Source organism: Macrosteles quadrilineatus, unplaced genomic scaffold, assembly GCF_028750875.1.
Source record: "Macrosteles quadrilineatus isolate MER2022 unplaced genomic scaffold, UCM_ALF_1.0 Scaffold_9__3_contigs__length_116548681, whole genome shotgun sequence".
Classification (NCBI taxonomy): domain Eukaryota; kingdom Metazoa; phylum Arthropoda; class Insecta; order Hemiptera; family Cicadellidae; genus Macrosteles; species Macrosteles quadrilineatus.
In genome coordinates, this window is record NW_026542602.1 from 96656937 (window position 1) to 96683593 (window position 26657).

The 26657-nt window shown below is 34.4% G+C and overlaps 1 protein-coding gene across 3 annotated transcripts; it reads left to right on the forward strand.

The window, feature by feature from the left end:
• The first annotated feature begins 78 nt into the window (after positions 1-78).
• On the forward strand, positions 79-26542 carry LOC129004048 (pyridoxine-5'-phosphate oxidase-like). Of its 3 annotated transcripts, none has more exons than XM_054432425.1 (6): positions 79-137; positions 20324-20480; positions 24245-24344; positions 25074-25127; positions 25664-25863; positions 26160-26542. In XM_054432425.1, the coding sequence occupies exons 1-6, from the start codon at positions 107-109 to the stop codon at positions 26323-26325; spliced, it is 708 nt and encodes a 235-aa protein (XP_054288400.1). In that variant the 5' UTR covers positions 79-106; the 3' UTR covers positions 26326-26542. The 3 variants fall into 3 exon arrangements, with proteins under 3 accessions (XP_054288400.1, XP_054288401.1, XP_054288399.1); XM_054432426.1 differs by lacking the exon at positions 79-137 and adding an exon at positions 17609-17657; XM_054432424.1 differs by lacking the exon at positions 79-137 and adding an exon at positions 17665-18152.
• Positions 26543-26657: the final 115 nt, after the last annotated feature.

A 26657-nucleotide genomic window follows, 5' to 3' on the forward strand; every position in this document is an offset into this window, starting at 1 on the left:
TAATACAACTTAAGATTGTGGCAGTGATAAAGTTAGACTTTGTTGATAGCAGTTTGTATTTATGTCAGTTTGGGCAGGCCTGTTACTTCATTATTTAGCTGTAGTAATGGGTGATCAATTGGAAGTAAATATTGAAGGTAAGAATTTATATTTACAATTAATAAGGGAACTGGTGTGTATTTCGACCTGGAATTATTTAAAAATAGTACTGGTTGCTTAACTTGTTTGTTGATTGATAATACAATAGTAACTTTAATAACAAGTGATATGTCACTCATTGTATTCCTTTTAAAAGCATTGTGATACAATAAATAATTTCAAAATAAGTGCAAAATATATGATACATTTAGAAATGCTTTTGCTGTCCATAGTTGTTCTTTAAAACGGATGTTTTTATAATCATTACTAGCATACCTGTTGCACGTTGCTGCGATTTCATGAAAGTTTACCATTCCATAGTAGGACCTTGATAACAAGACTCTCATAGGGATTATAAAAGAAGGCTTGTTATTAAGATTGACTTCTTATCGATGTTTGCAATAACATGTGATTAGGGGTAAAATAATTTCAAGGAGATTTGAAAATGACCCACATAATCAAGGGTGTCTTGTTATCGCGGGTCTTGTTATTGAGGTTCAAGTAAACGATTGAAGCCATCGTCCTGCTACGAGTGGGGAATTTAGTTGTCCAAACCACGCGAACTGCCACTACTGTTCGAACTGTCCAGTACCTTGGTGTCATGGTGGACAACAAGATGAGCTGGAGGAACCAGATCTTTCATACAGCAGACAAGGCTGCTAGAAATGTTGCCGTTTTTAGTAAGCTAATGGCCAATGTCGGGCGTCGTCGGTCCAACCATAATGTTTGCAGTCCAGTCTGTGCTACTCTACGGCTTTGAGGTGTGGGCAGAGGTGTTCAACAAGGAAGCGTACAATTAAGTTGAGGCTCGCACCAGTGCAGCGTCAGGTGGCACTCAGGGTCGCTTCCGCGTACCGAGTGTTGTCCAAACCGCCTGTTTTGGCGATTACTGGAGTTACCCCTGTCAAACTGTTGGCAGTGGATAGGAAGGCAAGCTACCATAGACAAGGCTACATCAGCAAGGTCACTGCAAGAACGGAAGAGCGCTCCCGCACAGACTCATCAGACAGGTCCAACCATAAATGGAACAACGGCACGGTGAGATCGACTACTATCTCACGCAGTTCTTGTCAGGTCATGGCTATTTTCAGTCATACCTGTACTTAATGGCCAAAACCAATTCACCTGACTGTATTTACTGCCTGAGGATTCCCGACGACGTGGAACATACTTTCTTCCGCTGTCTACGATGAAATATGTGCTGCCAGGAGGCCATTCAACATCTTGGGGTGCTGTTAGTTGAATTTATTTGTGAGACCTTGCTGGAGGATGAGGAAAACTGGGACTGCTGGTTGCATTTTGTCCGGAATATCCTTCAAGTTAAAAAGGACAATCTAGATTGGATCGCAGTCTAGATTGTGTAAGAAATGAACGGCTAGACACGGAGTAAGCCCTTCGGGCGTAGGCAAACTCGACCAGTTCTGATGAAATGCGACAAGTGTTTCCAGGCACAGGCTACTGTCCTAAGAGTAGAGGAGGTTTTTCGTGGGTACTCTTTGGGTCTCAAACCTGTTGGGAGTCCTACACTACAGGCCCGCCACCTATGGTTGTAAATGAATTTTCCCAACCCTCCCAAAAAAAAATGAGATTACCCACAATATGAAACGTCATGGTGGAAAGGCTTTTCCCATTTCCACGAACTTCTTTAGAAGATTGGAAGATGATGTTTCTTTTGTTTTTGGAATGACCCAAAAGCACAATACAATTGATTACATCCAGCAACAAGTTTATCATTATATTTAAGTAAATTAAATATACTAAGCATGGATTTATTTACCATCCTATCCTAGGTTGGATTTTATGGCCAACACCCCAGGCAGGGTGTGTGTCACATTGTTGCCACCATGTTGTTGCAATTTTACCCTAATGGCGGGCTAAAATTACCCTAAATCTAGTTTGAGTTACCCTAAATGTTAATATTTATGTTTTTTGCTAAACAACAATATAATATGAAAATTACATAAGAGGGTAAACACTAAATAATGTTTCAATATCAATTTAATATACGTTAATTATTACTCAATCTTAAAAGCGCATGGCCAAATTTTGTACATTCGCTATAGTGCCTCGAAAATGTTTTAACACTTAACACTGGCAACAAACAAATTTGAGAGCAAATAAATCCACTGTTCAGGATCAGGTCTGCATGCTGCAATAGTATTAAATTCAAGTTATTTAGACTCTGTTTGAAAATAATCTTTCAAGTACAGGGTAATCCTTTGGTTGTAGGTTGTAGCCCTAGACTAAGCTATAACTTGTAAAAATGAATAGAAGACAACCCAAAATAAGAGCAAAACATTGATCGTTGATCTATATTCAACCATTGTATAATATGAAAAATATCGAACCAACCGAAACTATCATCATTTTTATCATTTGTATCGGTTTATTGTGACTACTCTTTTTTGGACAGTACACAATCTTATTTACACAATCAGTAAAATAATCCTAAGTGTAATTATTCACCCCAACATCATGATAAAAATACTCCCACTGTAGCAAACCTGCCGACTGAGCGAATTTACATTTGCCTGGATTGGTTTTAAATTAATAGATTAAATTGATTGATTGATTGATTGATAATGAACATTTATGTTTAACGAGTACCTAGGTTTGCTGCTACAGGGAAACTAATAAAGTGTGTTTTTTATTAAAATATTAATAGCTTAGTATAAAATAAATAAATCTGCCAAAGTTCCAAGTTTGATCAAAATATATCCATAAACAAGCCAACTACAACATTTTTCAATATTCTCCATAAGAATAACATGGGATTTTTAAAAGAACAATTTTTTAATTTTCTCCGTAACCAATAACCGTGTAAAAACACTTTGATATGCTAATCTATTTGTTTTTTAAACTCTTTAAAAAGGTCTGGAGAAAAACTGATAATTCTTTTGTTTTAATGGTAAAAAACAAGAAAACCCCATTTTTACCCCATAAAACCCCGTTAAACCCCGTTCCCATGGTCCGATCATGCTGGTTCCCGAATTCATTCAAGTTAATCCCGCCTTACACTTTCAAACAAAATTTTATCAAAATCGGATAAAAATTACTCAAGTTATCGTCGTCATGGACACACATATACGGATGAGTGTCCCATGGAAGCTGTCTCAAATTGATTATGGAATAATTTGATTATAAAATGAAATTATTTCCCGCTAAATCGACCCCAATGAATAACGTAAAAATATTTTCAACTTTTTCCGATACAGGATGTGCCAAAAACTGAGGGTCACTAATTCGAATCTCGGGAATTTTCAAAAGTAAACATATGTCATGTTATACATCATTTTAAAGGTATTTAGTATACAAACATTTTGGTGAAAACACAGAAATGAATTACAGTATCTTTTTTCGTTTCAAAATGGCAAATTTTCTAAAATCAATTCTTTTTGGAATTTTTATTATTTTAAAAACCCGTTATTGTAACAAATCACAGTAAAGCTAATTTCATAACGAGTAAGAAAATTCAACCAGAGAAGGGCTAAATGCATTGGTATAGGAAACACAGAGTATTAAAAACATATTGATTTTTTTCCAAATAAACTTCTGCCATTTTGAAACGAAAAAAGATAATTCATTTATATTTTCGCTAAAATGTTTGTATATTAAATACCTTTAAAATGATGTATAACATGACATATGAAAATTCCGAGATTCGAACTAGTGACCCTCAGTTTTTGGCACACTCTGTATCGGAAAATAAAAATTAAGAAGTTAAACGGGGCAAAGCCCGCGGGTTACAGCTAGTCTCTTATATTAATACGTGAGGGCTGTTTTTGTGAACAAAACCCCTCCGCTATTTCTGGACCGATTTTAACGTTTGAGGTGTCAAATAATTCTTCTCAATTCGTAGTTTTGCATACAGGTTTTAGAATTTAAAAACTCTTACTCTTAACAAAGGTCAATTTAAAAACAAAAAAACAAAAGCAGCTGTATATAAAAAGAAACTCACCATCAGCTTTTTGGGAGTAAATATTGATGTTTGTAATATTTAGGAGGTTATAAAGACAAATCTAAATAGTCAATCAGTTTTGTTGGAAGAACAGACAATTTCTTGAGTTTAAAGGAAAAATATTGAAAACAGTAGGAGGAGACAATTAATAGGAAATCTTATACGCATGAGAAGAGCAGAGGAGAGGCCTGGTCTCACAGTAAGGAATCCACGTACACAATCACTTGGAGAGATGAGTAATTATTTTTGCCAGTTATGCTAAGCAACTTATTTTGGAAGTAAAAAAAAACATGAAGAATATACACATCATGTTGTCACAGTGGTAAAGTAAACCTACCTAAAGTCATATGAAATAAATACATGAAAGAAATAAGGCCCGGTCCAAAAAATGCTAAACTATTTTTACAAGAAGCGTTTATTATTTCAAAGCGCTATTAATAGCGTGAGTATTTCAATTAGTTACATAAGCATTTATAGTCGGGTCTTTTAAACTCATCGAAAATTATGACTGTTATTACTGTAGTTTTAGAATAACTTCTGTAAAATACCGGTACTTGACAATTGCTCGATTTTGAGCAACAGGCACTAGTTTTATTTAATTTGGTTACTAAGAAGAGATAAATAAACAATAAGATATATTTTTAGGATTTCCAACAGTTTTAGTCTTGTCAATACTTCTTCGTCGAGTTCCATATGATATGTTTTTGATTTACTTAATTGAATAACAATAGTGATTAACGATTGAATAATCTTTCGAAATCAAATCACGTCGGGGTCACCAATTTTTAGTGAAAAGAACCTCGTATAATTAATTAAGAGACTTAATTTATATCAGGAGGAATACCTGAAATAAGGTCTAAAGATTTCCACTAAGTATGATTGTTTTTAATTTAACATACTTTTTAAAGGTAAATAACAATCAATCGTTCGGTGCAATTAAATTGAACCACTTTTAGCGAATTTCCAATATAGGGAATAAGCTATTACCGTAGTACTCATGGTAAGACCTGGACCCGGGACCGATTTTTTTTTGTTTTGAGGTCCCTAGAGGCCAAAAACACCATCCGTTCAAATTCATATACAGGGTGAATTTTAAATGAGTTCCTCCCCTACTTTTTTCTACATTTCTTAAGATATCAACTTCGGACCACGTCAGATCATTGTAGTGTAGTAAGTACTTCATTTTGACAGGGTAAACATTTTTGGCCGCCATCTTGGATCCGCCATATTGGATACAAAATTTTTTTTTCAAATGTAAAGGTAGGGTTGTGACCCATTGTTTCAAATTAGAATTTTACGCTGATTACAATGCCGCAATTAGTTTAAAAAAATCTTGATTCGTTCTTAAGTTATGAGGACTTTTTTATAACTGTATTTTTAGCCCATTTTACATTGTGCATTTAAAAACTAAGACCATAATCTCAAAATAGTGCTAGATAAAGATAAGTATACACCACCATTCATTGTTGACCTATTATCACTTGATTATGACGGATGTATTTTTTTCGGCCGCCATCTTGGATCTGCCATTTTGAAATGTGACAAATTAATTTAAATATGAAGGTGGTGCTGTGACCCATCATTTTGAACTACTTTTTTATGCTGAACTCAATGCCGCAATCCGTTTTTGTCTCTAAGGCTTTCTTGATGAAATATTAAAATTATCTTACTTAAATTTCCAATATTTCAAAAAACAAATATGAAAATGCAAAACGGATTGCGGCATTGAATTCAGCATAAAAAAGTAGTCTAAAATGATGGGTCACAACACCACCTTCATATTTAAATTAATTTGTCACATTTCAAAATGGCAAATCCAAGATGGCGGCCGAAAAAAATACATCCGTCATAATCAAGTGATAATAGGTCAACAATGAATGGTGGTGTATACTTATCTTTATCTAGCACAATTTTGAGATTATGGTCTTAGTTTTTAAATGCACAATGTTAAAATGGGCTAAAAATACAGTTATAAAAAGTCCTCATAACTTAAGAACGAATCAAGATTTTTTTTAACTAATTGCGGCATTGTAATCAGCGTAAAATTCTAATTTGAAACAATGGGTCACAACCCTACCTTTACATTTGAAAAAAAATTTTGTATCCAATATGGCGGATCCAAGATGGCGGCCAAAAATGTTTACCCAGTCAAAATGAAGTACTTACTACACTACAATGATCTGACGTGGTCCGAAGTTGATATCTTGAGAAATGTAGAAAAAAGTAGGGGGGGAACTCATTTAAAATTCACCCTGTATATATATATTGGCTGCCTTTTTTTACTGAACTGAGATAGAGACCTCTAATTTGCGTATTTGGTTTTCTTTTACCAGGACCTTCAAAATGAGGGGTCACTCGATGGGTCATTGTGTTTGAAATTTTCGAGTTTCTCCCAAAATCCCCCATTTTGGGGATGTACACCAAGTGACGGTTATACCCAAAAAGTACTTCATAACGTGTCATAAAGGTGTGCCAAGTTTAGTTTTTCTAGTATGGGCCGTTAAAAAAATAACAGGGGGTCTCCACACTTTTTACTAACCCTGTATGTATATATATTTATATGTGTCCGTTAGCGCGATAACTCGAGCAAAAACAATCCGATTTTGATGAAATTTGGTACAAACGTGTAAACCTACGTTTATTTGAACGAGTTCGCGAGCCCCATTTTTCCCATTTTTGACTCAAAATACATACAATTTCGCAATTTCTTTTCAAACTATTTTGTAGAGCTTAAAAAAACAAATAATTTAGTATATATTGAAGCGTTATAATGCACCTAATGGTTACGGAGAAAATTCCAAAAAATTGTAAATTTAAAATTCCTATGTTATTCTTATGGAGAATAAGTAAACTGTTGTAGTTTGCTTGTTTATTAAGATATTTTGCCCAAATTTGGAAAATGTTTTTATTTCTTACTAACTATTAACATTTTACATAAAAAAACACTTTTACCCTCCCTGTTGCAGCAAACCTAAGTATGTGTTAAACTGATTCTATTTAAATAAGGAAAGTGATATTTTTAAGGAGATATTTTAGTATAAATCCAATCAGGCAAATGGAAATTTGCTTAGTCTGCAGGATTGCTGCGGCGGGGGTATTTCTTGGGAAGCCTTATCTTATTCTTATTGTTTATTTATCTCTTCTTAGTAACCAAAGTAAATAAAATTATTTAAAACATCTGTCAGCTGATAGGTCTGCCAGCCAAACGGCCGCCTTTAACTCCAGGCCGCGGCCTTCGAAGTGGCAACGTCGTAAGTGGTGCTGTAACAGCTGTTTTGTTTGGAAGCAGCCGAAGCAGCTAATGGTGTGTATTTAAGAAAGATCGATTACTGGACTATGGCAATATTGACTCCGCTTAAAATGTACAGATATAGATTTTAAATTCATATTGTTTCGGTTTTCAATTCTGTATGTAAGTTTTATTTTCAAAATTTTAACAAATTTATATTCATAAATTTAAATTTAAATCAATAAAGTGCGAATTAATGAGCCAATGTCACCTGTCTGCCATGTTATCTTATAGGACGTCTGTCACTGTCATTAAACTAAACAACACCACTTGCAACGTTGCCAATTCTACCAGGCCGCGGCCAGTAGTTAAAGGTGGCCGTGTGTCAGTCCAATATAGAAACATAATATAATGTAATGTATGTATATATATATACACATATACATACAAATTTTAACTCGTACAGTAGTGTTTTTGACCTCCAAGGACATCAAAATGAAAAAAAGTAAATCGGTCCCGGGCCTAGGTCTTACCATGAGACCTACGGTAATAACTACTTCCCTATAAAGACATTCGCTAAAAATAGCAAGAAGTAAACAATAGTATAACAAGAGGTTGTTCCATAACCTGTTGTAGAATCGAATAAAATCAATAACCCAGCATAATTCGCAACTAGAAGTTCAATCAATATGGAAATAAGTTGTTTGTTGAATTTTCACTGTTTTGATAGCTTGTGATTTTACCATAAAATTACCCTAAATTTGCCATCACCCTAAACTTTACCTTTAGACAAGTAAATTACCCTAAAAAAGAAGTATTAAGTAATTATCCTAAAAGTGGCAACACTAGCAAGTGTATCACCATCTTTTTTAAGAAGACGAGTGAACGATGAGTTGACAGCTTTGACAATGACTAAAATCAGCTGGTTCTTTAACTCAATGATAAGATTGATTGATTAGAACAACTGATTCATTGTCATCCACTCAACTATTATTGTATAACTAGCTTTAAATGTATACATAAAACGAAGCTCCTTAGACTTCTCACTCCATTCTACATTCATCCTTGGGCTAAATTACGCCCTATAGCGTCCTAATCACTATTTGTAAGGAATTATTTAAACGTGACATCTGACATGGTAACAATAGTGTTGCAAATAAAATGTAGCCTATTTCTGGTCTGTGCTATTTCACATAACCCCGAATCGTGGTAGTATTACAAATGTTTATGTTGGTAACTCTGGAATTATTAAAACGTTTTCTGCAGTCGTCTGCTTCCCTTAAAGTATTTTTTTGCTACCAGGCTGAAGTTAGCTGTCGAGCATCTGACGAATGCTAGGTCATAAAACTGTCAGGAGGGAACAATAGGAACACTCGCTTCAACTTACAACAGACCAGTGCTTGGTCCTGGTTCTGTCCATGGTTCAGTCTTAGTGTGAGTAGACTGGTGATAATATTGACCCGAAAAATGTTAGTCTTACAATAACTTAAACAGACTTATTGGAAAAGTTATTAATAACTAGCCTATTCAGTACATAAGTCATAGACAAACACTTAATTTTAATGTACAAGACTTCGGAGTTTCGTGAAACATTCTAATGCCAGATCAACTGGACTAGCTGCTTTCACTTTACCATTTTACACTTTTAAATCTATCAATTTCGATTTGTTGATATGTGACTATCACACAATTAGATATACCGTATCAGTGTTTACTACTAATATATATTATCAAAACTCTTGACACTTTCCAGAAAATTGATTTGTCAAGCGTCGAAAATTAGGTTTTGGCTCGTGATCCGACATGTGCGGGTCTCGGGATCTGCGAGTTAAAAAGTTGTCATTTTCGATTTGTTATTACGTAAGAACAAACAATGGTACCAATATGTGACAATCACACAATTGTAGATATCAGTGTTTACTACTGATATATATTATCAGAACTCTTGACACTTTCCAGAAAATTGATTTGTCAAGCGTTGAAAATTAGGTTTTGGCTCGTGATCCGACATGTGCGGGTCTCGGGATCTGCGAGTTAAAAAGTTGTCATTTCCGATTTGTTATTACGTAAGAACAAACAATGGTACCAATATGTGACTATCACACAATTGTAGATATCAGTGTTTACTACAGATATATATTTGAGCGGAGCGAGCGAAGCGAGCGAAGCGAGCGAAGCTCTTATACTACACTCCTGCTTTTTTATTACAAATACTCCTCCTGAACGGCTGAAGCGATCTGCATGAAATTTAACACAGTCATAGTGACCAACCATGGGAAGGTATAAATCTGAAATGGTACAAATCGGACCATAGGACTTTTCCCTACATGGATGCAAACTTTTGGAAATTTAACATGGGCCTTATGGGTTAATTGGTCGCCATGACATTATTTGCGAGTAAACAAAGTAAACAAGAGCCTCAACATTAGTCAACAAATCTACCACATGATAAATACAGTACAAAAGAAAAAATCGGATAATACTAAAGAGCAAATTATAGTATATTGTATGTAATACGAAATGATTAACAATCAGTTCTATATTGAGTGATTAAACTCCATGCCGTTTATATTTAATTGTAAAATGGTTCTGTTCTTTTTAACAACAATGAATAGTTAACTAATTAGGCCTAAGTTTATGTTGCTTGGAGAAGGAGAAGATAAAACGAGGTCATTAAAAAAACACTACAACATAATTATACCAACAAAAATCACACCGCCCTTGATTTGCAAGAAACTTTGTAAAAAATGTACTTGTAGCTAAAAATACAAAATCGTTTTACGAAATGAAATCACAACCACGTGGTTTACAGGTAAGGTTTAAGACTAAATGGTGTAACTTAGACAATAAAATAGTCGTATTGATAAATTTTATTGCACAATAGGGAAATTTTGAAAGTGGTTGACGACAATTTCTTACTTTTAACTGCTAAAATAAAACTAGACCTAAATTATAGGCCTATACTAAGTGAGGCTAACCCCAATCCTTCACAACAATAATACTGGTAAACAGTTATTGAGGTAATTGAATTGGTGAGTTTTATGAATGTTAAATGCAAATAAGTCTTCTGTACAAATAAATTATTCTTTTTTTAATAATGAAGAAAGAAGACATTGAAATAAAATAAAGAAAAGCAAATTCTACATACATGAGGTAATAATAACTAGCGTACATGTTGCTCGAATTCGAGCAATTGCAATGTGTTACAGGAGTTATTTCAAAACGAATAACAGTCATATTTACAATGAGTTTAAAAGAGTCAACTCAAAGATTACCGGTGTGTAACTCAGACAATTTTTATCTTCATTATTGATAAACCTAAAGCATTCCGGCCGGGTTTCTCCTTCTCTAAATGCCTCGCTATACAGGCAACACAGGTCATTGATAGAGGGCTAATTGAGAACGGAAAGTCGTTTTGGGGTAGTGTTAGGGCGCATTTGTAACCTAATAGTTGAGATTGTCCGGGGTCAGGTGCTGGAGTTAAGCCTAATACGCGCCACTGATTTGTAGCTGCGGTCGTTATCACAATTACGCCTCCTGTCTATGTTTCGTTTTCGCCGCGTCGGAGGCGTTTAAAAGAAAAAAAAAACAACAAATAAACAAATTATAGGTACACAAAACAACGATAAATGCACAAATATAAATTAGAATCGTGCTAACACGATCCGTCATAGAGTCACAAAACAACCATAAATACACAAATTTAAGATAAAACCATACTAACACAATCCGTCTTGGGGGTTATGTTTACACAAACTCAAATAGTAAACAAATGTACTAAATGCGTTTCATTGAATTGAAAAATAAATAACAGCAATTAAATTATACAGCTGATCAAAATGTAAACAACTATGTTCTTCATAAGGATAACATGGGAACTTTCAAAGCCACTGGGGCAGAACCCAAGGGACTTTTTCAAAAATGTAAGACCAGTTTGCAAATCTACGCGAGACGCTCTTTCCAATGAGACGTCAATGGATAAAATCGGTTAAGAAATGGCGGAGGAGTTCAACCGACAAAGTTTCATGTAGCGTATTAATTATATAGATATAATGATAATCGTTATTGCCTTTTAATAATACAGGTTTTGCTTAGGCCTACCATGATTCATTTGCAGTATCGAAATTATTGAGCGGAGTGAAGCGAAGCTCTTATACTACACTCACTGCCTTTGTTTTACAAATACAGGTCAGGCTCCACCTGACAGGCTTAAGCGATCTGCACGAAATTTGGCACAGTCATGTAACCAACCATATGGGAAGGTATAAATCTGAAATGGTAATATTCGGACCACAGGACTTAAACCAATAATAAGGGTTGCCGGAATTAGGCTGATGCACCATATTGCGTTTGGAATCTGTAAATAACTTACAGCATTTTATGTGAGCAAGACGTGCAATTAATGTAGACTTTGAATATCTATCTGATTGGAATATGTTCAATTCCTATTTGCAGTCTACAAATAGGAATTCCACTAATGTGAACCAAATATAACACAATTCGTTGACTTGAACCCGACGTATCTGTTGGAAATATCGTCTAAAATAACAAGTCGTCTTGTGGATCAAAAATTAAGTTAATTTAATAGTAAAACTGATAGAATGAAAAACTTAGATTTGTGTATACATCTTACTTCATCAAAATATAACAAACAAAAAAACTCTGTTGCCAAGGAAACATCATATGTTCTTTTCTAACATAACTATTATGGACATTATAATATGAATAAATTACATCTTTAACACACCCCCGTAATGTCCATAATACATTTTAGAAAAATAAGTTTTAGTTAAGAGGCCACCATCCCAATGAAAGTTTTCATTTTAACATGTTTCAATGATGATAAGCCCTTTGTTAAAATATCAGCGGTTTGTTCTTCTGTTGGAATGTATCTGACAGTGATCTGTTTCCCAGAGACCAACTGTCGAACATAATGGTATCTCGTCTCAATATGTTTAGAGCGATCGTGGAACATTGGATTGTTCATAAGTTTAATCACACTTTGATTGTCCACATGTAGTATAGGAATAGACTTTTCTTCAATTGCGCCAATCTCTTTCACAAGACGAAGGGATTTACAGGTCTCGCTAGCGGCAACATATTTTGCTTCCATTGAAGATTGGGAAACACACCGTTGAAGCTTACTCTTCCAAATAGTCTCATCAAGATTGCCATTCAAAAATGCTGTTTTAACATCAAACTGTTTGATAGCAAGACTGTACTGAACTGAATAGCCTAACATAGTTCGCATCGTCTTAAACCGAGCTACAGGGCTGAAAGTGTCACCATAAACAATACCAGGACGCTGAGTAAATCCTTTTGCGACCAAACGCGCCTTGTAACGAATGATCTCGTTCTCAGAATTTGTTTTCAGTGCAAATACCCAGCGATTATCGATGACTTTTCTTCCTTTTGGTTGATCAACCAAATCATAAGTTTTATTTTTTATTAATGAATCTATTTCTTCATCCATAGCGGATTTCCAATCGACAACATGCTCAGATCTAATTGCTTCATCATAATTTTCCGGTACTTCGTTTGTAAGTATTGCAGAAGCTAAAAGCTCATTTTTATCTCTGTCACTGACACACATGACAGAATAATCTCTATATCTCATAGGTATTTTTATTCCATCACGTTTTCTCAGGTTATAAGTCTCCTCTTGTAATATATCACCTGGAATAGCGTTATCATCACTAGGACACAACATGTCTTGCTCATCAGTATCATTGGTTCCTGGATACACAATATCTTGCTCATCTTCATGGAATATATTGTCCTGATTACTGTCAACAAGCTGATTTCTGGTCTCATCATTTAGAATTGATTGCCTACTGTCAAGGGGATCATGCTCGATATCATTGCTACTCTCTTCAATGTTAAAGTAGTGTTTATCATCGTTATTGTTTATTTTCTTCAAAATAAAACATGATTCTTTTGGTGGAATGACCTTAACAACCATATTATACAATTGATTAGCTGTATTAAATATAGCCAAAGCAATGATTGTTCCATTTTGAGAAAACACCCATGACTTACCATTGTTTTTCACAGTCTGGTGAATGCCTTTTTCACCTGCTTTCCTCACTGAGAATAAGTTACAAGCAACATCAGGACAGTACCAAACATCATCGAAATACCTGTAAGTCCACTGTTTACCATCAAAAACCATAACGTCTATTTTTCCTGACCCCAAGGCCTGAATATGAACACCTTGGCGAGCACTGTCCATCTTTTTAGGAGTATCAAATGGTTTGTAAGTGGCGAACCAGTCCCTGCGGTTTGTCACATGGTGAGAAGCACCACTGTCAACAAGCCAGTTGTCACATTCACTGAAAAATGACTTATCAATTAGGCCTACCTCTAGATTTGATCGAGTCATCATTGCAGCATTTTGTATCTCACGGGGGGTACATTCATTTGATTTATGTCCTTTTGTGTGACACTTAAAACAAATTACACCTGTTCTACAGTTTTTAGATAGATGACCATTTTTGCCACATGAAAAACATTTTATCGCTCCTAATTTTTGCAAGTCTCCCTTTTTGGCATTTTTGGCTCCCATATATTTTGGCTGTTTAGAACTTACTTTTATTTTGGAAACCATGGCTACTGCTACATCCATCTCGTCTCTGTCCTTTAGACGTAATTCAAAGTTGAGACATTTCTTCTGTAGAATGTCCCATGTCTTCACCTCCCTTGGTGAGTCGTGCCAAGTCACATATATGTGATCATATTCCTTTGGTAGAGTTTGAAGGAGTCGAGCACACAAATCGTCTTCATTAATAGGCTTACCGTATATTGTTAATTGGTTTTGAATTTTGTCAAACTTTTCCAGATGACCATTCATTCCAAGGGTAGGTTCCCAAGAAATGTTATGGAACTTATTTCTCAATATGTCAATATTTTCAGTTGACTTGACATCATAAATGTGGACAAGTTTCTCCCACATCTCTTTTCCTGTAGAGCAATTGCTTACTCTAAGTAGAGGATTCGTCTCAAGGGATAAAACAATATATTTTCTGGCTTTTGCATCATTTTTTGACCAATTTACCAATTTTTTGTCATAATTTGGTGTACCTGCTGTTGGTTTTCCGAATTCTCCACTAACAATTCCATAAACTCCTTCACATTCTAAGATTACCTTCATGACTATTTTCCATGTTGTGAAATTCTCAGTCCCTCTTAATTTTTCAATCTGTTTTTCATTACTCATCATTCACTATTCTATTAACTTCTTCTCAATTAATTTAACCAACCACGCTCTGCTACCATGTTGGAAATATCGTCTAAAATAACAAGTCGTCTTGTGGATCAAAAATTAAGTTAATTTAATAGTAAAACTGATAGAATGAAAAACTTAGATTTGTGTATACATCTTACTTCATCAAAATATAACAAACAAAAAAACTCTGTTGCCAAGGAAACATCATATGTTCTTTTCTAACATAACTATTATGGACATTATAATATGAATAAATTACATCTTTAACAGTATCATTGACTTTGAATACTGCTCATAGACATCCCATATAGGCTAAGTGAAGCAGAAGTAGGCCTAAGCCTACCATTGACTTCGGATACTGCAATTAGGCATTTTATTTATGTGAACAAAATAAATGGACCATTGATTTATTGAGGACACTGCAAGTAGACTATTCATTTACATGTACCATTGGGTTTGGATACTACAAGTCAACGCTTTTCAACGCTTGACAAATCAATTTTCTGGAAAGTGTCAAGAGTTCTGATAATATATATCAGTAGTAAACACTGATATCTACAATTGTGTGATAGTCACATATTGGTACCATTGTTTGTTCTTACGTAATAACAAATCGAAAATGACAACTTTTTAACTCGCAGATCCCGAGACCCGCACATGTCGGATCACGAGCCAAAACCTAATTTTCGACGCTTGACAAATCAATTTTCTGGAAAGTGTCAAGAGTTTTGATAATATATATCAGTAGTAAACACTGATATCTACAATTGTGTGATAGTCACATATTGGTACCATTGTTTGTTCTTACGTAATAACAAATCGAAAATGACAACTTTTTAACTCGCAGATCCCAAAACCCGCACATGTCGGATCACGAGCCAAAACCTAATTTTCGACGCTTGACAAATCAATTTTCTGGAAAGTGTCAAGAGTTTTGATAATATATATCAGTAGTAAATACTGATATCTCCAATTGTGTGATAGTCACATATTGGTACCATTGTTTGTTCTTACGTAATAACAAATCGGAAATGACAACTTTTTAACTCGCAGATCCCGAGACCCGCACATGTCGGATCACGAGTCAAAACCTAATTTTCAACGCTTGAAAAATCAACTTTCTGGAAAGTGTCAAGAGTTTTGATTATATATATCAGTAGTAAACACTGATATCTACAATTGTGTGATAGTCACATATTGGTACCATTGTTTGTTCTTACGTAATAACAAATCGAAAATGAGAACTTTTTAACTCGCAGATCCCAAAACCCGCACATGCAGTATCGCCGGCTAAAACCTATTTTCAACGCTTGATAAATCAACTTTCTGGAAAGTGTCAAGAGTTTTGATTATATATAACAGTATTAAACACTGATATCTACAATTGTGTGATAGTCACATATTGGTACCATTGTTTGTTCTTACGTAATAACAAATCGGAAATGACAACTTTTTAACTCGCAGATCCCAAAACCCGCACATGCCGTATCGCCGGCTAAAACCTATTTTCAACGCTTGATAAATCAACTTTCTGGAAAGTGTCAAGAGTTTTGATTATATATAACAGTATTAAACACTGATATCTACAATTGTGTGATAGTCACATATTGGTACCATTGTTTGTTCTTACGTAATAACAAATCGAAAATGACAACTTTTTAACTCGCAGATCCCAAAACCCGCACATGCCGTATCGCCGGCTAAAACCTATTTTCAACGCTTGATAAATCAACTTCCTGGAAAGTGTCAAGAGTTTTGATTACATATAACAGTATTAAACACTGATGTCTATAATTGTGTGATAGTCACATATTGGTACCATTGTTTGTTCTTACGTAATAACAAATCGAAAATGACAACTTTAACTCGCAGATCCCGAGACCCGCACACGTCGGATCACGAGCCAAAACCTAATTTTCATCGCTTCATAAATCAACTTTCTGAAAAGTGTCAAGAGTTTTGATAATATGTATCAGTAGTAAACACTGATATCTATAATTGTGTGATAGTCACATATTGGTACCATTGTTTGTTCTTGCGTAATAACTAATCGAATATGACAACTTTTTAACTCGCAGATCCCGAGACCCGCACATGTCGGATCACGAGTCAAAACCTAATTTTCAACGCTTGATAAATCAACTTTCTGGAAAGTGTCAAGAGTTTTGATAATATATATCAGTAGTAAACACTGATATCTATAATATTGTGATAGTCACATATTGGTACCATTGTTTGTTATTTAATACATACATTTTTTTACATATAATAATAATGACACACATAATGTAATAATAATCATAATGTAATTTACATACAATAATAATTGTAATACATTTTTTTTTTACTTATTTACTGGTAGCCAAAAACAATACCCGTATCGACTTAAAATACCAAAATTAAGAATGCTAAATAATATTTTAGTTAGTTGGGAGGTGTACGTTTATAATTTAAGTTCAAGCTAATTTTCAGTTCTGGGTGAATTTCAATAAGGCCATCCACCTTTCCAGGTAAATTCTTACTCATATGTTTTGGGAGTTCAGCGTTCACCTAAGTGGTATGCATCTCGAGTTGGATGTTTTGAATCTTTACATTCCACTTAGGCTTAGGGCGAATTGCAATTTCTACTCCCTACTCTACCTGGGACCTGGATTCTTTTGAATACCAAATGTATTTCATCATTTCTAATATAAATAATAAACGGTATCAGCATTCTGACACATACTTTCTCCCATAAGTTTCTAATATAAATAATAATATCTGAATTATTATGTAGAAGTGAAGTAGTCCTAAACAATTTACCGGTACATATTTAACACGAAAACGTACATCAGTTTTACAGATACATACATACAACGTGGTCTAACCGATGAAATTAATAATGTTTATTTTAATCAAAATATAAAATAGCAAGCTACATTTCCAAAGGTATCCACATGGAGGGAGGTCTACTATATTTTGAATTCCATCCAGTTACCACTCGGCCTGTCATAAATCAAATGGGCAAAAAAACAGGCCGTCAGATGGAACGTCAGCTATCTTCAGCCTGGTTTTTTTGCTGCAGTGGTAGTGTCACATTCACATTTTGTAAATTTTGTTTTTGTTTGGTTAGTGTGTTTGTTTGTTTACATTATTTATCTTAAGTGATTGGCCTGATGGTATTTTGAATAAAATTATTCTTATTCGTAATCTTAGTCGAAATTAGTTAGTGAATGAAGAATTAAGTTGAATTAACTTAATTAGAGAGAGTTGCATCGCATTTTCCTTCTACTTATGAAATCTGCTTGGCAAAAACTAACCCATCAATAGTAAATTGTGTTACTGTTATAAACAACTAAGTATAGGTATTAAATACAGGCTTTAGACTACTAAGGCCATTAACAGTTATGCAATCAACTTAACAATCCTTATATTGAAGTGCTTATCTAAGTTAAGTCTCATGAACTGTACCCTAAGAAGAGTTACTGTAGTAGGCCTATACAACCGAATGAGTAGACTTGTATTCAGACATATCAGCTCAAATTTTTGCCAAACAAATTTTCAATTTAGTCGATTTTTATCGTCTATCAATATGGGCAGTGAAAATGAAATTAATATTCAAGGTAGGTGGTAGGGGTATATTTGATTAACCAACTTAATTTACTATCAATTCAGCTCGGGGGGCTAAATCATGTCTTTTGATTCAACTTAATTTATTTCCAAGTTATGCCTTCAACTTCTATCCTTAAATAAGTCATTGGACTAATCCTAGTACGTTATGGACCATAATTTGTATTTAGGCTACACTTGTCAAAGAATTTGTCTGTGGACCCGAGTGGTTAGAATTAACTTATTAATACTCCCCCTCGAACCTGATAGTTGCTGGTTTGATTCCAAGCGAGATCGATCCTGGACCCAGATGCCATTTTTGTCATTGGCTCATTTTTGTCATTGGGCTTTCAATCAAAAATCATGCTAGTGAGGAACTGGTTTAGGTAGGCCTGCTTAAACATTGTCTTTGATTATTGAAACTTTCACATTCTGTTGCAGACATTTGTAGGTTTAAAATTTAAGTTAGGTACATAAACATCTTGTGTTATAGCCTAATTTACGCAGAGGATACACGTCCGGCAGTTACTGTCATAACCTAACCTAACCAACCAAACTACTTAACTTAGCTGATAATTAAAAAATCGAATGAAGGTTAAATTCTGTTCATAAAATACAATTATAAATGCCAAAAATTCTAACAAAAGATGTAGTAAGAAGAAATTACAGTACATTCAAAGCAAAATCTTTGACAAAAAGATAAAGTTACCGATGGGATTCAAACCAGGGACTTCTTTCACATCAGGCTATCCACCACACCACACAACGAACACCGATGGTTGTACATCGTATCGTTGTGGTAATGGCGTTCCGGGCCCCCACAACCCGTTGACGTCACTGCCGGACGCCTAATCCACGTCCGGTTACCGGATGCGTATCTGTAATAATTTATTCTTGAAAATTAAAATATCCAACCACCTCAAATAATTGATTCATTGTCAAATTTAAGTTGGGAATTCATGACTGATATATACTAACTTAAGTTAACTCTGAACTTAAGAGTAAAACATTTAAAGAACTACAAAGAAAATGTCTAATCTTACAGTATACTAGATATTTAAATTACTAACACTCTGGTGTTTGAAAAATATTATGAGATGGTAAATAACTCTTCGACGCTGTTTGAAATTAAGAAAATTAACATTGCTCTTATGGGGGCAAATCCAAGATGGCCGTTTGCTTCCATGGACTCCCTTGGAGAACAGTTCAAAACTACAAAGAACATTAATCTCACACTATACTAATATTTTAATTATAATCACGTTGGTGTTTGAAAAATATTTTTGGACAGTAAATAACTTGTCATCAGCTATTTGAAATTATCCAAGATGGCCGCTAGCCTCCAAGGACTCTTAAAAGCCAACTCATATAGCATTATGAATAATAACTTAATTGTACTTAAGGGGAGTCGCTACTGAAAAACTACCAATTTTGTAAAAAACTTGATTTTTTTTATTATTTTTTTATCTTGTTCTATGGATTGTAAGGTTTCAGAAAAACATAACATTTGGTATAATATATATTTTTTTCACTGTGAAAAAAATATTTGAAGTGAAGCGCGCACACCTCTTTTGGGGCTTCAACTAGGCCTAGTATAAACCAACGTATAAACTTCAACCGCTGTTTTCCGCGACTTTAAAATTTTGTTTTTTTTTATATATAAGTTCTTATAACTTTTTAACTATTGCAGCTATATGAATGAAATTTTTACCACACATTGTTTGTACTATAAATCAACTTTCTGTGCATGGATATTGTAATTGGGTAAATAAAAGTACATGAAAAAAAATTTATAAAAATTTATAACCTATAAATTTTTCAAAAACTTATTTTTGAAGCCATAACTTATAAACTAATTGAGAAAATAACATGAGTATGCACAGAAAGTATGTGCTTTCCTTGCTCTTTAAAATAAGATATCGAACAATAAAATTGGTTCAGTAGTTAAATAGTTATAAGAGATTTAAAAAACCCCATTTTTTCCCGCCAAAAAACTTAAAAAACTCCAAAAAGTATGTAAATTTTTTTTTTTTTACTTTAACGGCAGTAAATCTTTTTCTAAGACTAAATGAACTTAAAAAAGTATATATGATAATTTTTAAAAGTATTTTATTAAAAATCACTAGTTTCAGTAGCGACTCCCCTTAAGAAATAACTTTCATAACAATTTTTAATTTTGTTGCAGGCATGCGTACAAAGTATCATGGTAAAGAAAATACATTCCTTGAAACTGATCTACAGTCTATCGATCCTATAAAGCAGTTCAAAATCTGGTTCGACGAAGCTGCCAAAACTCCTGGGATTGCAGAGGCTAACTCTATGTGCCTAGCGACTGCATCAAAGTTAGTGTAATTCAACTCAAGAGAGTCTAATTCAAGAGTGGAAAATTCAACTCTTTTAGTCCTATGTTCTATATGTTATGCGCAAACTAAACTTTAAGATATTTTTATTTAAAATAGGTAATACTTCTGTAATCCATGGTAGTAATTTCTAATCTGGATAAAAACAATAAATGCTATAGGCCTAAATAAGGATTTGTTCTTTTACTAGAAACACAGGGTGTTTATAAAAGAATGCCGGAATTTTAAACGGTCGTTGCTTGGGGACTATTGAAGATAAATTTAACGATTTAAACATCAAATTGAAGGGAAAAGAAAAAAATGTTTTCTAATACTTGGATACAATTCAGAATAATTTAGTAAAACTCAGATTGAGTGTAAAACTGGCAAAGTCTGTAACGCTTAGCGATCGGTGGGTTTATCTGATGTCTTAACTGAATCTTTATAGGCACAAAGACTATCTTTTAAAGATAAGATCATGAAGTGTCGATTTAGGTACGGTATATTCAACTTAAGACTTCGCCGGACAATGGTTTTTTTGGGCTTCTGATGCAGAATTGCCAGATTCTCTTTTTTTTCTATGTCATCGCTTGTTTTTAGCCGGCCAGGTGAATGCCTACTGAACACAACAGGTGAATGGCTAGGTGAATGGTGTGTTGTTATTATTATGCCTGGGTGAAATCAACACAAAAAATTTAACTAAGTCTAAATCCATTTTCAGAAGATTTTTTTCATGTGATAACATGGAAAATTTCGGGAACAATTTACAATCATCATTATGGCAATTTGACCCCTCTCTTGACGTTAACATTAACTACAATAGTTTTCTTTCAAATGTTTTGTTGAATTTCAATAATGCATTCCCTTTAAAACTATTTAAATCCACAAATAAAAAAAGTGAACGCAAAAATTAGGTTACAAATGGAATAAAAATTTCGGCAGGGAATAAATGTTTGTTGCACGAAGAATCAAAGTGGAACAAAAACCAAGACTTTATCAACTATTTTAAGACATATAAAAAAATTTTCAAAAAAGTCACTACCCTTTCTAAAAAACTGTCAAATGAAAATTATATTAAAAAATCATCGAATATAACTAAAGCCACTTGGGCTGTACTAAACAAGGAGATGGGCGTAAATAAAAAGGAAAATGAAATTCCATATCAAATTGAGAATACATCCCAACAGAATAGTTACAAAATAAAAAAAGAATTGGCTAATAGTTTTAATGAGAATTTTCTGAATGTAAAAAATAAGGTTCAATCTACGACGGCGCTGAAGGGCCACCAACTATAAAAAAATATTTTTCTTAATCTCTGAGAAAAAACTTAGAATTCTGAGTTTAAAGTCAGAATATAACATGTGGGCGTTCCACTCTGAGATTAAAGTCAGAATTCAACTAGTGGGCGTTTCCCTCTGAGATTAAAGTCAGAATTTAACAAGTGGGCATTCCTCTCTGTGAAAGGAGTTAGAATTCTGAGATTAAAGTCAGAATTGAATTGTGGGCGTTCCTCTCTGGGAAAAAATTCAGAATATAACTAGTGGGCATTCAACTCTTAAGTCAGAATTGAACTGTTGGCGTTCCTCTCTTATTGCAACGATATTATCAGCATATCGATGCTATCATCCCTACTATCTTAGACAAAAGAAATAATATAAATATCATTTCTGTTGTCTATTCTACTGTGTTCTTCTACTTGCAACGTTGCCAATTCTACCAGGCCGCGGCCTGGGGACCATTACATAATAAAGTACAAACTAATATTATTAGTAAATCAGCTGATCGCCCAATGCAAATCTAATGGAAATTACAAGTTACAAGTTGTAACTTGTAACTTGTAGTTTATTATGAAATGGGCCCCTGGAGTTAAAGGTGGCCGTGAGAAGAGTATAGTAGAGTATAGTAGCACGGCCGCATTGGTGGCCGCATTCTTACGTTAATCTCAGAGATGAACGCCCACAATTCAATTCTGACTTTAATCTCAGAATTATAACTCCTTTCACCGAGAGGAACGCCCACTTGTTAAATTCTGACTTTAATCTCAGAGGGGAACGCCCACTAGTTGAATTCTGACTTTAATCTCAGAGTGGAACGCCCACTTGTTATATTCTGACTTTAAACTCAGAATTCTAAGTTTTTTCTCAGAGATTAAGAAAAATATTTTTTTTTATAGTTGGTGGCCCTTCAGCGCCGTCGTATCAATCTAATCCAGATGGAAAAAAGGCAATGAGTTTCATGGTCAGTGAGCAAAATAATATGTTTACATTTAATAAATTAAGCATATCTGATGTAAGAAAGATAGTGTTTTCTTTGAAACCATCCAAGGCTTCAGGGTGGGATGAAATTCCGTTATTTGTTATTAAACATGTAATAGACGTTATCCAAGAACCTTTGTGCAAGCTCATAAACCAGTCTCTGGAGCAGGGAATTTTTCCTGATAAATTAAAATATTCTGAAATTAGACCATTATTTAAGAAAAACGACAAAAACAACCTAGACAATTATCGTCCTATCGCATTACTTCCATGTTTTTCCAAAATATTTGAAAAAGCTATTGATATTCAATTAAGATCTTTTTTAGAAAGTAATAACATCTTAAACAATACTCAATTTGGTTTCCGAAAAGGGCACAGTTGTCAAACATCAATGGCAAGAATGGTTAACTGCATCACACGGGCTCTGGATGGATCTCAGAGAGCAGCTGGTGTTCTCTGTGACCTGTCCCGGGCGTTTGATTGCGTTGATCACGACATCCTCATTGGTAAATTTAAAAAAATTGGTATTAAAGGCAAAGAAATTAATTTATTTTCTTCTTATCTTTCTAATCGGTGTTTCAGAACTTCCGTGTATTTTGGCTTAATTTCGTAGAGGTTTAATTGTTTAGTAGGTACCAACTAAACTGAATGTTCAATGTTTTCATATTATTTTCTTATAATACTTATGGCATTAAGATCAAAATCACAAAGTTATATTATTATTTAAGTTATTTTGACGATTGCAATGCATGTTATATCATGTTAAAGGCAATAAAGACATTTCATTTCATTTAATTGGCCGTTGTACAGTTAAATAAAAACACCTTTTCATGATTTTTTTAAAATTACATTTTAATTACTTTGGGCTAGTTAGCTGTTAAAAGTAGAATGTATAGCAAAAAAAATAACATTTACTGTATCTTCATTGATACTGAAATTTTGAAATACGGCAGTGTACGATTATTTCGTCGTACAATGTTGGCAACGCTCCGTGCAGTGGGCGCTGCCGGGTTAGCGACTTCCAGAGTTAGCGAATTTCGCCGCGAGACAAAATCGAGTTAGCGGGTTCCGGAGTTAGCCAATTCCTGACTGAGACGGTTAACCAGTTCCAGAGTTAGCCAGTTCCAACACACGACCGAGTTAGCGAGTTCCTGAGTTAGCTAATTCCTACGTCTCTGCCACGAAACTCATTAAACCAGCATCATATTTCTTTAGTAGATTTACATTTAGTTTAATTTAGCAATCGATATAAACTCTGAGAACCACAGATTACACTCTGTGCCTTCTGTTGTGCCGTAAATGTCGTACTGGCGACTGGTGTCAAGCGTGTTGTCATAATAGCGGCCTACCACTGCGCACCTGTTTTGTGCATCCAAGGTCAAAGTTTCCTGCCTTGCTACACGGGAAACAAAACTAAATAGTTCCCAAGTATTTACCATTCAAAATCCCGGCATTCTTTTGCAAACACCCTGTATTGCTGTTTTTAGGTTTACCTACCTTCTGTTGTTTTAGGGATGGTAAACCATCTGCTCGCTTCTTGTTGCTGAAGGGCTTTGGAACGGAAGGGTTCAAGTTTTATACAAATTATAACAGCAGGAAAGCCCATGATTTGGTAAGGACTGTAATAATTTTTCTATTCCTTCTATTTTGCAAATAGGCTTAGAAAAAATCCAATCCAATTTTGCCTATCATGTTTAATTCTCTTACTTAGTAGGCTAGGATATTTTTTTCCCTTGTATACTTAGTAACATTGAAAAGCATTTCAAAGCAACATGTTATTTCAAAACCAAATATTTAGATGTTAGGTTATGGGATGCGTCTGGAAAAGTGGCTGCCCATTGTCGTTTGCCTATTGGGAATGATGATGGTTGGAGTGTCCAAACTATTGTCTGTTGCTTATAAACTCCCTTGGATTACTGTCTTTTAAGTTTTAACAAACATTAGGCTAATAATTTTTATGTTTGAATTATTATGCTACTTGATATCTTTTCATTTAGTAATTTTAGGGTGAAATACTTGAATGAGTCAAATAAATGAGTTGGTTTTTGGTGTTTATCCACGTTTTCTGTAAGGGAATGTTCCAAACCTTAATGATGTTATTGTATGTGTTGTACTTGTTAACGTGTCCTATATTTTTGTTGGATATCATCATTAATCGATAACCCAATGATTAAAATGGCATCGGGGTCTGCCAACAATAGGACCGTAACCACTTCGCTACACAAACAATTGATCATGGTTGTGTTACTTACATTTATTTTGCCACCATTCATAGTATTTAAACTCAATATATTAACTTATTTTGTTGGAGTTTCATATTGAGTCAACTTTATAATTCCAGGAGGAGAACCCTAATGCAGCAATAACATTTTACTGGGAGCCCCTCCATAGATCGGTAAGGATATCAGTTCATAACCTAATATATTGATACTGACGATATTACTGAGAAGAAGTAGGCTACATTCTATTACTTACTTTTTTTGTTGCCTGTCCATAGTCTCTGTCACAGACGTTTACAGTTATATTTTGCAGACAAAACATTATTTTAACTATTATAGATTTTATTTATTTTACCATTGACTTTAAAACCTCGGGTTGTTGTAATTAGTGTGTCCACTGTTACGAAGCTCATTTTAAAATGTTGTACCATCAACATGTAGATTGGATGAAAAATTACTTAAAAAATATTTTTGTTCAAAACGCCACTTAAGGCAATATATGCCATAAGGTATTTGATCTCAAAATCAAACAACTTCTTCCTATCCTGTTTGTATTTTGTTTGACTACCATATATTTTCACATCTTCATTGGTGTTTACCTTAAATTTTTGTTTAATCTTTTTAGGTCCATCATCCAATCCATTACAAATATTCCGATTCACTTCAATTTTACTGTCTACGTCAAAAAAGATCTTATCTTCTTTGTTAAAAGGTGAGGATTGAAGGCAAAGTGCGAAGGGTGCCAGAGGCAGATTCTGACCAATACTTCCACTCCAGGCCTCGGGCTAGTCAGATTGGCACTGCCTGTAGCAACCAGAGCTCAGTGATAGAGAGTCGAGCAACACTCACCGAGAAGGAGGCAGAGTTAGAGCAACTGTACGCGAATAAGGAGGTTCCTCGACCACCTCATTGGTATGTTTTGTCAGCTTTGACCCATTAGATTGACTTGCTCCAGCCATTTAGTAATGGTCGTTTTTGAGCCATGATCTGATCAGCCACTTCTTGGTTAACTGATGAGTTATATGATTGGGCTTGGGATAATCGATACTCTGCTGTACCTGCAAGTTTAAAATGGGGATGGGAAATCTTCATCGTTGTGTATATTCTTAGTTAAATGTAGCACTTAATTTCTACATAGTCGTCAGTCTTAACATTTTGAAGTGAAGATAGTGCTTGGAATAAACTAGAGACTTGTATCTCTGTTGCAGGGGTGGATACATATTGGAGCCAGAAACAATAGAGTTTTGGCAAGGGCAGAGCAACCGGATTCACGATCGTATTCGGTTTCGACGTTGTAAATCGGGAGAGAAAGCAGACGGTCGGTTGACACATGTAGGGGAGAACGGTTGGGTCTATGAACGGCTCGCTCCTTGAATCATGCAATTTTAGAGTCATCTAGTCTTCCATAAACTCAGGTCTTCCAACACAAGTTTCCCTTATAAGTTGGAACAGTTTATGGCTTAAGATGTCGTAAAATTATGTCACATACACAAATATTGTTTTTGTCATACAATTTAATATAGAAAGCATGTTTTGTAATTGTATGTATCTACTAATTTCCTTTGATTTTTTTAAAACTACATTTATTTAACCTGGTGAAATTATTTTTATACCTGTAAATGTAAAAAAAGCTTACTGTGGTCACAGTGAAAGCACAAAAATTATAATTTACTCTGATTGTATACAGCATGTTACTATCAAAAGCC

Coding starts and splice junctions, on each gene's coding strand:
- LOC129004048 (XM_054432424.1), top strand. CDS start 17,990: ATGAACTGTACCCTAAGAAGAGTTACTGTAGTAGGCCTATACAACCGA. Junction 24,345..25,073: donor GCAGGAAAGCCCATGATTTG/GTAAGGACTGTA, acceptor TTATAATTCCAG/GAGGAGAACCCTAATGCAGC. Junction 25,864..26,159: donor GTTCCTCGACCACCTCATTG/GTATGTTTTGTC, acceptor TCTCTGTTGCAG/GGGTGGATACATATTGGAGC.